Source organism: Epinephelus lanceolatus, chromosome 12 (assembly GCF_041903045.1).
Source record: "Epinephelus lanceolatus isolate andai-2023 chromosome 12, ASM4190304v1, whole genome shotgun sequence".
Classification (NCBI taxonomy): Eukaryota; Metazoa; Chordata; class Actinopteri; order Perciformes; family Serranidae; genus Epinephelus; species Epinephelus lanceolatus.
The window spans coordinates 6531514-6544523 of record NC_135745.1 but is presented as its reverse complement, the minus strand read 5'-3'; the positions used below and the strand labels follow the sequence as shown (position 1 = coordinate 6544523).

Genomic DNA, 13010 nt, shown 5'->3' with positions numbered 1-13010 from the left:
CATCCAGTAGCTGCAAAATGTAGCTGCCAGAAACAAAGATCACAGAAAGAAACACTCAACTTTTGCTTGACCCTCCTTGCACTGATAGCCTCTTTATATTAATATTACACTGGTAATTTGGCAGTACATTAACACCTTTAATGTCTAAGTGGTCCAGAGTATAAAATAAGATTATCAGCACTGGATTTGGGGACACCTTAAAATATTTAAAAGCTCAAAATGTGAAGATAAGGCCAGGAGCACCTGCATCTTCCACATCTCCTGGTATTTTATCACACTTAACAAAACTTATTTACATTTATAAATCCTATAAAAGAAATATAAAGATATATAATGTTTTTGTAATTGCACTCCATAAAGGACATTTTTACAAACAGCCCTCTTATTTGCAGCTTGTGTCGTTTTCAGCCCCACTAGCTGCAGGGCTCTAGATGGCAGTGTCAGTCAGTCGGTCCAGAATGAAACATCTGGACAACCACTGGATGAATGGATTCAATTTTTTTTAATTCCCTTTTCTGTCAGTTCAAGACATTAATGCCTTCTCATAAGTTGATGTTTCATTATATATTTGATGAAGCACTCACTCTTAGCCATTTTGAAAAAGGGCTGATGTGTAATATTACTTAAAGGGACACCTCAGATTTTCAGTCAGTGTATTACCTGCAGTGGATGGCGGTCGGCACACCCCCAGTTTGGAGAAGCAGGCAGCTAGGCAATGTGCTGCTGTCGATGGGGGCTGCAGCAAAACCACCATAAAAAAATCAGCATCATTTGAACTGTACGCCATATTTAGAATACTTACAGTGCTTCACTCGCTCGCCTGGTGTAGCACCCACTGCTCCTTCATGTCAAAAGGGGTCAGTTGAGGTGGTTCAGGCATCTGACCAGGATGCTTCCTGGACACCCCCCTTTAGAGGTGTTCTGGGCATATCCAACTGGTAGGAGACCCCGAGGTAGACCTAAAACACGCTGGAGGGATTACATATCTCATCTGGCCTGGGAACACCTCAGGGTCCCCCAGGAGGAGCTGGAAAGCATTGCTGGATTGAAGGACGTCTAGGGTGCTTTTATTGGCCTGCTGCCTCCACAACCCCGCCTCAAAGCGAATGAAACTGGACGTATGGATCAGCACTGCGCATTGCCATCAGGCAGCCCTTTCTGATGGGGAACTGAAGCAGTTATCCATGTTTCCCTGAAAGGCAGAGACCACTGACAAAAACAGCAATTTTACTTTGCAGAACACAGGAGCTGATGGTTTGCTGCAGCCTTGATTGTTTGTGATATTGTGTGACTTTGGTGATTTAGAGGCATAGTTAGGATTCACCAGTCACAATAACATGAACTAACTGATCGAGGCAGCAGTAAACCAGCAGCTCCTGTTTTCTGTGAGGTTAAAATTACTGTTTTTGTCAAAGCAGTTTGGTGGCTTTGAAGAGAGTGAAAGAACTGCTCCATTTCCCCATGTTGGAAGGGGTTGTCTGGTGATAATATACAGCAGTGAAAATACTCTAAATGTAGTGTACACTTAAACTAATATTTTTTAAGGAGGCTAAAATGTGTTTTACTGCTGCCCTGTCCACAGCAGCACATAGCTTAGCTTGCTTGGTGGTATTATTGCCTGCTTTTCCAAACTGGGGGCATGCCAACTGACATCTACTGTACGTAATATGGTGAATATGGTTAGGTAACTCATACAGCCCTACTTTGAACTATCCGAACTATCCATTTAAGCTCAACACACTTCAGCATACAAACACCGACCAAGGTACTGGCAATTTCCCAACAGATGTGTACTCTATTTTATCCATTTTTTTCCCTCAAGTGTGGCAGTTTGCACTTTATGTGGAAACCACAGTCAAATGATGGACTGACAAAACTGTTCTGATAAAGAATCATGCTTCAGTTCAGATTCTCCAGACCAATGTACTGACCTGACTTTATGATCCTACTGTATCTGCAATGATGACTCACTGAAACACTGGCAAAATATCCTTCAAACTGAAAAAAATGTTTGGTTCATGATTCCCTTAAATAAAGATCAGCTTTTATTTTGTTTGGTTGTTTTTTTAATGGAGTTATCCGACTTTCCATCCTCCAACCCAGAGAGAAAGAGGGAAAAAAAACAAAAAACGGGAAAATTAAAAATACAAGTTAAAAAAAATACATTTTGAGGAACACACTTCAAGCTACAAAACACAAACTTTTGGAACTCAAAAAAAAAAAAGGAAAAAGAAAAAAAAAACACAGGTTCCAAACTGTAGACAGTCTTTTTTAGTTAGAAATTAAAACAGGAAAAGCATAATTTTCACATAAACATCTTTTTCAACTTCCGATTCTGGTGGTTGTGAGGTTTTTCCTCTGAGGGTGAATGTGTCTGAGTAGTACACCAAGCCCAATCCGTTGCAGGAAATAGACCAAGCCGCTCATGGTATACTGCCTTTGACCCTAGGGAATAAAAACTTTATAGAGTATGTGCAAGAGCTGCATCTTTATGTCCATGAAGTCTCTTTATGATGAACTTGAGAAAATGTGCAGCGTGTTTGTACAAGTGTATGTTTTGTGTACGTGTGGTCCGACAGTCTCGTTACTTCCCATCCTTTGTTCTCCTTTCTTCTGTATATCCTCGGAAACACACTTCTCTCTCCTCTGAACCAGTCAGTAAGGAAGAAAAAAACAAAAACAAAAAAATAGAGAACCAGCCAGTCTGCCAGTAATCTAGCTGAATCCAGTCTGTCAGCCAATCAGCTTGCCTTTTACAGTCTATCAGCTGTTTGTTCGTGGTCACTTGTTTCCAACAGCAGTTTGTGTTTATCCAGTTTCAGTTCAGTTTGTGACCATAAATACGTGAAGACTCCTCTGCTGGTACATCTAGTCCACAGTTAAAGCTCCGAGGTGGAACGGCAAACATGTTACTCTGTCTGTCCAGTTGTTCCAGAGCAGCAGAAACCAGTAGATCAGCTTAGCAAACATATTGTGCTGCCCGGTGGTCCGGCCAGTCCAGTCGACCCAAGGTAAACTACAGGACCCCCAACAGCAGAGGAGGAGGGTCAGAGGGGGACTGAGTGGGTAGGAAAGAGAGGGCTATATGAAGAGGGCTAGAGAAAAAAAGAGAGAAAAACAAAAGGAGACCAGGGTTTCTCTCTCATTTTCATTTGTGTCTCTGGAGGGCTTTCCTCTTCCTCCTCTTGAAGAAACAGCAGCACCTGCAACACACAAACCGTCATAAACAGATTTCAGATACAGCTTTGCTCGTTCAAATAGTATTCATTTATTATCATTAATATTTATTTTAACTAGCAATGAACTCTGAACTAAACATGTCAACCCCACTATGAGCACTACGAGCTCTTGTACATGTAACAAGTAACAAATACAGTAGATTGTTGAGATGTAAAACTGCATCAGTCTGGACTGATATATGGATTCTGTGATAAGCAATCCTATATCATTGATGCAAAGTGAAAGCACTGATACATATAATCATATTTAAGGTATGCCTTTATTTTGAAATTCCCAAGGCATGTCTGTGTTACCATTTCTGTCCGAGCACACCTCCCTCCTCAACATTCAATCACTGCTCGCCCCACGCAGATAATGGTAAGTAGCCAAGAAAAAGACAATGAGGATATTTACTGATATTGTCACATATCGATCTCAGGCCCCTGAATTGAACTGAATCAAAAGCATACTGTGGCAGACTTTGTGATATGAACAAGGTTGTATCCTTGTCCAAGGAATCAATACAACATTGTGATGAAACTTGTGATTTACACCTCTTGTAGACAGCTACATGTATATTTTTTAGATCAGCTTTTTATAGTAGGGGTGATGGTCACTTACCTACCTCTACCCCTATCTCAAATGGTCATAACAGAAAATAATTATAAATGTAAAATAAAAGCAGAAGAGAAAACAGCTTCTGAAGAATGAAAGTGTGAGAGAAAGTGAGAGAACAAGCAGACTTTTTGCACTGTCAGCATCTTATTTGTGCAAAGTCTACACTTCCTGAAGCACTGCTTTGTAGCAGTCATTCTTTACGAATGACCAATCTACAGGAAGTGAGATTATTTGCTGCAAAATTCAGCATTTTTAATATTATTGAAATCATTATTTTTTGATATGATAGCCGATAAAATAAATTAATTGAAAAAAGCTTTACTTGGCTCTAATGCAGCCACTTGGCTGACTGCAGTCACTTCTCCATGGCATCGCTCAATGTCACAACTGCAGCACTATGTGATTGGTTACATGTTAAGAGTAACGGCCTATAAATATTGAAGGCTGACGTGCCACAGAGGCAGACAAACACAGACTGGAGCTCCTCTGATCAGTAGGGGTGTAACGATCCATCGATCTGGATCAATATATTTAATGATCAATGATTCAATCACATCAATGCAGAGTGAAAACATCAATCCATATCGTTATCTTTAGCATAGGCTTTTATTATGAAGTGGCAGGCAGGTGGCAAGCAGCCAAGAGAAAGACGATGAGGATAACTTTATTTACTCGGGAATTAATCAGAAGAGTGGAAATATTTTGGGTTTCAGAGAAAATAAAGGACAACAGACAGCACACATGGTGTGTGTAGATTTGCTGTTATGAGATAAAAACACAATGTAACGTTACCTGCCCGTACGAGCGTCTCACTCTGCTAGCTTCTTGCTTTAGCAACATTAGCTGCTCTGTTTTAACAATTTTCAGCTGAAAAACCATGCATGCAGGCTGATATTTAACCAAGCTGTTCAGTCAGGAGATGCAGTAACTTTAACCACTGGTGAGTAAGAAAAATAATAACGTTACATGTAATTTGTTAAGCTATGGGTAGAGGAAAAATGTCCGCTAGCCGCTAGGTTAATTTATGCAATGTAAACATGCTTAAGCTAATAATGAGTGATTAGCAAAAATCAATTGTTTTGTCTCTGAACCTCAACAGTTATTACTGAGCTGAATGTTATACTTTTGTTGAATGATCTTTTGTACATCTGTAATTTATGGCTGTTTGGAGAAGTTTGTCTTCAGGGCTTTAAACCACATGGACCTCAAGTTTTATGAAAAAGATGATGGTTTGGATTAAAATGAAAAGATTTCTTCCAGAAAGGTCTCTGACAGAAAGCCCTGAAGGTAAACTTATCCCATTTGCTGTTTTATTTGTGTTAGTGGAGTCAGTTTAATATCTTGTTTTTAAAGTAGCATAAGTTGGTCTAAATCTAAACTTGGATATTTCTGCCTCTATTGCAGATGGCAAAAGGAAAAGTTGCAGGTGTTGACTTATTCTACACATACTTCATATGCTACTATAACTTGCGTGTGTATGTCCTTACTTGGTATCATCAGCCACTTCCACCTCTGCATTGGCCGTGATTGGTGCATTGGAGTGCCCTGCTGTGGGGTCGTCTGTATTCAGTTCTCCATTGGTTGAACTCATCACCTGGAGGTAAGAAATGGAAGACACAGAGAGGTGAGTGCCGCTGTGCCAACACCCGATCTTGGCAGACAAAATTAAAGACTTGCGTTATGTCCACACTAAAGCTGATAAAACTGAAAATGCTGTTTATGTGTGAAAGCAACATGCTTCTACACTAGTGTTTTCAGGTCATTTTTGAGACGTTCTTTTTCTACACCAACACACCAAACCAATAGAAAAACAGATCAAAGTCATCATCTTCTTCTTTTCACTTGGCACAAATGTGCCTACGAGCCAAACAGCAGAGTGACAAGCATCCACCTGTGTCCTGCTCTCCAGCTTCACCAGAGAAAAGACTGTTTTCAAATGTAGCCAGCTTAATGTGGACATGGTCTAACAGTCCATGAGAGGTGTGACATCAAGGGAAGCTTCTCACATGTATGGATACAGGCATTATCAACATTCATTTTGCTGCCATGCAAAGTAGCGGCACCTCTGCTTAATGACTCACAATGAGAAGCAATGACTACTTTGTGGCCTTGAATTTGTTCTTACTTCACGCTTAACAGAGACAACTCTAACATCACATACCTGCTTATACAGTTTTGCTGCAGCTGTGTTTAGTTCCCTTAATTATTTCACCCATTGTTCCTTTGTCTTTTAAATATTCCCCAGCCCTTCAGTGTCCAAGCCATGACTGAACTGTGTTTTTTTAATCAGCTAGAATCAACTGCTAGCTCATCCAGCACCACCTCAGCCAAGGAGGATGCCATTAATGTTTACATCTTGCAATGTCACAAGCATGAGCGTCTTGTCCATGAGTAGATGCACACTTCCTTCTGCTCAGTGATGCAGTTGGCGGGTGTAATTCGGTATAAAGACAATAGTTCCTACAGGAAAGTGCTCACAACAAGGTCTGTGGATTATCTTAGTAACCGGGTCATGATCTCTGGAAAGAGACATTGCTGTTCAGTTTTTCAAATGTATTTTTTGGCGCTTTGAGCACTACAAGCTAAGTGTCACCTAGTGTGCCCTCCTTGCCCTCGCAAACGAAGAGGCCATAAACGGTGAAGGATGGGCCAACTTATGAGAGAACTGCCAAAGGACTGACCAGCCGCGGCTTCCCTCCCACGTCACTGATTACGTCACACGCTGAGCTACATGTTTTGTTACTTGCTCACGCCCCCCATTGCCCCGAAAAAGACACATTCTGTATGAACAAAAGTAGGCAGACGGCATTTCGCTGCACTCCCCAATTTTGTTTTTATACTGCCAATGCTGAACGAAGACTGATTAGGCTTTCCTGCAAATTTGCACAATTCCTATTTAAAAAGGGCTTTAGAGAAACATTGTGCAGTAGTTCGACTCACAACCTCTCCCTTCCCCTCTCTCTGTCTCTTTCGCACAGCCAGCAGCTTTATCATCAGCGCTGCCACAACTCATCAAGGCTTTATTAAACATTTGACCAGGAATATCTGTAAAAGTCTGACATGTTAAAATCTCTCTTGTCATAATGTCCAATAAGAATATTTCTTACTGGAACAGTTTGTATGATGTCTGACGAATTAGCACCCCAGAAATGACGTTATGTTCTTAACATACAGTTACGTTATGTAACTTGAAGTTACTGTGGTTAGGTTTAGGAAGAGAAACATTGTGAGGATGTACCTTAAAATGACTCAAAGTTCACTTAAAGTTCACATGGTTCTGAACAGGTGACTCCAGGGGAAAATCCGGAGCTAAAGACCGTGTTTTTGTGACCCATGCACCACCGCAACCTGCCTTATTACGGACCACTAGGGACTTATTTATTTCAGTCATCACATTGGTCACATGATCACAGCCTTTCAAAATATGTGGTAAATGTATGAAGTTGGGTGCATTATTTTTCATAGGAAAACATACTAGCAGTTTGTGAGAACAGCCTGTCTTCCATGTAAACAAACCATGTTGGATATCAACTGTGCGCTCGAGATCATACTGGAGATGTTACCACTTAAAAGATGGGTGAATACTTGCTGTCTTTCTCCGTTTTTACTTTTTAAATGAGAAAACACATTTTAAATTGTGATATTTACTGGGAATTACATACAATAAAGCCCACAGCACGTAGGTTGTTGTTAGCATTGGTCATTATCAGAAACTTTCAGCTTTGGTTTGCAGGTAGGGTTCAGGTCATTGATTCATGCTTATGTTCATGGGTCAGGCTGGACGGACTTGTTCTCATAATGGACTGGGTTGGTGCAGGCTTTAAAAAACCCTGACCTGCCCATCACTAGTAGCTACAAACACTTAAGAAACCCAGCCTCTTCCACCTTATCAGCTTACAAAAAGCAGTCTACATCATGTGGTCTTTACACTCTATGCTATGTCAATAGAGAAGCAACGTTCTGTCTCCTCGCAGAAATTCTCCATTATTTTAATGTGGAAAAAGGGGATGGTAGTATTAAAATACGTATAATATACTCTAACATATGATGTATAAACCTAACATGGATGCATAAAGGTTTTAAAATAAAATTTCTATTATAGTCGACCCATGTGAGGGAATAACTGAGGTTGTGAAGAAACAGCCCTGCTGCAAAGACAGAGAAGATCATGCAGGCAGACAGATAGACAGGTAGGCAGACAAACAAGCCAGAAGAGCTAACCCTTCCTCCCAGTACCTGGACAGACCCGCCCAGCCTATCAGCAGTGAGATGGGAGCCCAGCAGCTCTCGATTGGTCACTGGAGTGGGCTGCGACTCACTGCCTTTCCCCTCTGGAGACTAGAGGAGACGGGAAGCCGATCGCAGGATAAACGAGAAGGGGTGAAGGAAGAGGGGAAAGAGGTGGTGGCGGTGGAGAGAGGAAAGGCAAAGAGAACAGGTGAGATGAAAGACGGGGCTCGCAATGGAAGGAAGAAGAGACAGGGTGGAACAGAGAAAAAGAAGAAGGAAAAGCAGTAAGGCGAGGGAGAAGTGGGAAGACGAGCAGATGGAGGAGAGAAGTGGCGGGTGAGGAGACATAAGAATGAGGAGAGAGTGAAGAAGGAAAGAGAAAAGAAATAGTGAGTTCAGAATCAGTATTTGGTGGAGGAGCAACAGGAGGGTAGGTACTCAAGTGTGCAGTACAGTGTGTGTGCACAGGAGAGTGCGCACTGCGGAAACCCCATGCAAAAGGGGAAGGACGAGGTTTATATTCTGTGTTGCCTCAACCTCACCTGCCTCACACCTGTTTTTTGGAATTAAGAGTGAAACAGAACTAAAGTGTATTTGTGTTTGTGATTGTAAAAGAAGGGGTGGACTGGAAAACCAGTGCAACCACTCACTGTAAAATATGCAAAGATATTGACTTTGAAACACCATTTGATGTAGTATAAAGCAGGACGTGAACTGCAAGTGTCAGGTCACAAAGTATTTTAAAAATGTCACAGTCGAACACTAAGAAGAGGCAGGGGAAGACTTGAACACAGACCATGCTACCAAGTCAGAACAAAAAGGAGACTGTTGTAAAAAGGTGCTTATCCACTAAAACGTGTCTGTCCAGCATAATATTAATCTGCAGAGTGTGCAGGGTGTTGCCATGCTGAAAATATTCCATCCTCAACAAAATGTAGCGGTTGGCATGTGGTTTAAAGTAATTTAAGTTTAAAGCAGCACACCACAAAGCTTGTGCAATCATGTTTTTATCATCTTACCAATATTTCAAAAATACAATCTATCTTAACTGTTAAAGACACAAAGAATTTTACATGCCTTCATCTCATCATGCTACTGCAATTGCCTCTTTATCTGCCTGAATCAGAACACTATGGATCCACTCCAGACTGTACAGAACTCAGTTTCCAGGCTTTTAACCAGAACCAAGACACATGATCACATCAGCCCTCTTTACACTGGCTGCCAGTATGTTTTAGAAAAGAGTTCAGGATTTTAGTAACACTTAGTATGCTATTTACAGAGATAGCACTGGCGATTTGAAACAGTCAGTGGCGAAAAAAAGCACTTTTAATGCACAAACTTATATGGGACGCATTTGCCCCCGTTACCGTTTTAGCTCGTTTCACGGCTAATTTTAGAACGAGTTGTACCTATGAATCATACGCACACATACACATGGGGAAATAGGGCCCAGGTTGAAAAATACCGAAGTTATCCTTAAAAGGCCCAGACGCAGTAAACCGACATCAATGGCGACTAAGGTCGCCTGTTGTGATTAGGGATAGACCGATATGGATTTTTTAGGGCCGATGCGGATACCGATTTTTTTCCATCACCCTTAGCCGATGACCGATTATGGACTGCCGATTTTCTTGAGCCGATATTTGGGGCCGATGCTGCTTTTGCTCCCTCAATTTACATAAAAAAAATGACACAATGATAACAAATATGACAGGTCTCAAGTTTAAAATAAGAAACATTTATTGAACAGTAAAAAATACTAAAACAAGATGGAAAGTTGAGGTAGAACAGGTAGAATATTATTATTATTATTATTATACATTCAAATAAAAAAAAAAGAGTTCAGCGCTCTTAAATCTTCCAGTAATGTCTTTATAAAATAAACAAATATTTAAGCTGAAGCATAAATAAAACAACAACTACTGTACACAGTAGGATTCAACAGCTTTGTTCAACTTAACCACATACTTTCAAATGAAAAAAGTGCCAGGGAAAAATAAATCCGCGAACCCACGCGCGTATCGGCCGATGCCGATACAAGTAAAAAACTCAAATATCGGCCCGATATATCGGCTGGCCGATGTATCGGTCTATCCTTACTTGTGATGCCTCACTTTGCCTGTATCTCAGACAAAACTTGTACTTAAACACATCAAAGACTAAAGCCAATGGCTGACTAGCATGTATGTCCTACACCTGTGTGCGAGGAATGATCTCTCCACACCAGCAAGTGGTGGTAGTCTGTATTCGTCATTCAAAAAGGGACACCAGAAGACCGACAGGAAGCATTCAAGATGCTTGTTAGCCAGTTAGCACATTAATAACATAACCTGATGCTGAAGGAGCAAATGATATTTACCGTGCCCTAGCAAACAATGACACAAACAACCACGAACCGTTTCTGCAAAAGAGCTCAATGACTGAAAACATAATCTTACCCGATATAACAAGTTTGTTTTAATCTCATTCCCTCTTGACTTTAGCTGTTTGTTTAGTTTCCTCTCTTCTGTTTCTCTTCTCGTGTGCTGAGCTGAACCGCAAATCAGAGTGATTTCACCCACCAATGGGCTCCACCTTCTCTGATGCCGATTCAACATGCTGAATCGGCCCAAAAAAAGCCAATAAGGGCCGACTAGTACCAACAGTGCAGGGCAGACAGCAAAAACAAGACCAACAGATGCTCAACCGACAGCCCGACGTTGACTGATGGTCGTCAGCTTGGTGTGTCAGGGCCCTTTGGTTCTTGGGCTGAGGTATTTTGTCTGTTCCAGTGGCCCCAAAGCTCTGGACCCATCTACCCGAGGAAATCAGGTCTGCTGAGTCAGTAATCTCCTTTTAAGTCCATTCTCAAAACATACTTTTATCAGAGCCTTTCCTAATTTTACTTGAGTTTTAATTTTCTTTTGAATTGTCTTTTATTTACTTTAGAAAATGTTTTCTATTACTATCATTATGTTTTCTTGTACTGTATTGATTTTAATACACCAAATTGTTTTTTAATTTGTTTTTTAATATTTTTAAACCTGATTTTGTGACATGTCTGTTTTATTTTGCTGCCTTTGTGAAGCACTGTGCTCTGTAAACTATAAATTAAGACATCATTATTATTATTAGCAGCAGCTGTAGTGTGAAAAGTGGAACAAATGGAACACGCACACACGCCTTATCTTGCACACAGGGCCAACTGTACAGTGTGTTAACATTTTAACTATCAATTATAGACATAGAATGACTTTAAACAGCCGTTCCCGTTCAAATGGATGTAGCAGGATGATCAGAGTGCAATTGCCATTGCAGAGAACTATGACCTTTGGAGCACGCTTACTTCCATTTAACTTCCATAAACTAACTTGCAGCAATTCACACTCACTGAGGTGAGGTTTTGCAGTAACAACCAAACAAGCTGGGAGTAGGAGGTCTTTTGTGCATTGCTGTTGCACAGGAATGGAGGATTTATTTTTCTATTGGTTAATCATCTAATTCTTTTAATATCTCAAACTAGCAAGTGTGACACACTTTACAGCCCCACTGATGTGTGATGTCATGATGACAAACAACATCTGTTTTCTTTTGAATTAGTCTAATGACCACAGCAAACCATTTAATGTTCGCTCTACTCTCATTCTATTTCTACGCTACCAACTCAGTGTAATGTATCAATGCCAGGCAATGAATAATTATTATTCCAGAATCCTGCACTGCATTTCAATTATGAGGACACAAAATCTACATTAGAACGAATATTATTAGGACTGTACCTGAACCAAGATTCAGGACTTTGGGTTTGGGGGGTGTGTGTGGAAGGGGGTTGGAGGTGTTAACAGTAAGCATGAGAGCTTAAAGCATCAGTGCAGCCAGCTGTTTCCATCATCCATCTCCTCTTCCATCAGTTAGTTTTGTGGTGAGGTCATTCTGAGGCAAGACTTTGTAAAGTTTACAGCCTGCCCTGCTGTTGCTCCTGCATTGCTCTGCGCACAATAACACAGCTAAGAAAACAGTGCAGTGATTCATTCGACAGACAACACGCGAGTCGACTCAGGGCCATCTCAACTGATGATTTAAGTCACCAACTTTTGGTTGATGAAAAAATGCCTACCGAACTGAACCATACCGAACTGCTTGCTAGAAACAGGACTAAAGAACCCTGCCTACGCTGGGTGGGTACTGTCCACAGTGAAAAAGGAAAAAGAACTGAGAAAAGGACCAGGTATCAAAAGTGAGTTGACTCAAGCTGAACCATACAGTGGAAATGAGGTTTAACCTAAGTGCACAGTAAACACAACAGAGTGCATTAAATACTGTAACACAGCTGTAGATCCAGTCTGACCACAGCTGCCATCCTCCCTGAAGAAGCAAACAGACTTATTAAAGCCACGTGTTGACCCGACAAGGGGCAACCAACACTCAGTGTGTTCAAGCTTTTCTGTTGATCAATGTCAAAATACATTACTGTCCACTGTGACACAATTTTGTAAAACATGAAAAGGTCCAGCCAATACTACAATACACAGGCACTACAATTTTACTATTAAATATCAAGGAAATTAAAAATATTAAATTTAACAATGAGGCTTTCCTTCTAGTCCATTACTTAAGATGTGAAGTCAATTTGGATCGTTGCAGCATCGCTTGCTTATTTGCTGGTTTCTTTAGTGTTGATTATTTTGTGTTGACCGACAAAGAAACCGAAAAAGTTAACCCTGCAACACCGCTAACCAGCTTTTATCAAGTGGAACAAATAAGAGCTGAAGGGCAGCACTGTGAATGAGAGGCAGAGCTGCTTTGTGTGGCCAGCTGAGTGTGTGTGCGTGCGTGTGTGTGTGTGCGTGTGTGCGTGTGTGTCTGACGTACAGTAAGAAAACACAAGAAGACTTTTTCACTAGACTGGCACATACGTCATTTTTGAGCTGGTATTGACAGTACAGACTCTGTTCCAAATA

General features: G+C 40.9%; 1 protein-coding gene across 4 annotated transcripts in view; it reads right to left on the bottom strand.

The window, feature by feature from the left end:
* Window positions 1-2022: 2022 nt before the first annotated feature.
* The window catches only part of LOC117271996 (casein kinase I-like), a 33480-nt gene continuing 22492 nt past the window's right edge, over window positions 2023-13010 (bottom strand). For 2 of the 4 annotated variants that reach the window (XM_033650629.2, XM_033650630.2), the window contains exons 10-12: window positions 8074-8175; window positions 5325-5431; window positions 2023-3203 (exon numbers count right to left, since the gene is read on the bottom strand). In XM_033650629.2, the coding sequence (XP_033506520.2) occupies window positions 3149-3203; window positions 5325-5431; window positions 8074-8175 (264 nt within the window). In that variant the 3' untranslated portion in view covers window positions 2023-3148. The remainder of the gene's footprint in view (window positions 3204-5324; window positions 5432-8073; window positions 8176-13010) is intronic. The other 2 variants (XM_033650631.2, XM_033650632.2) reach the window with 1 other exon arrangement.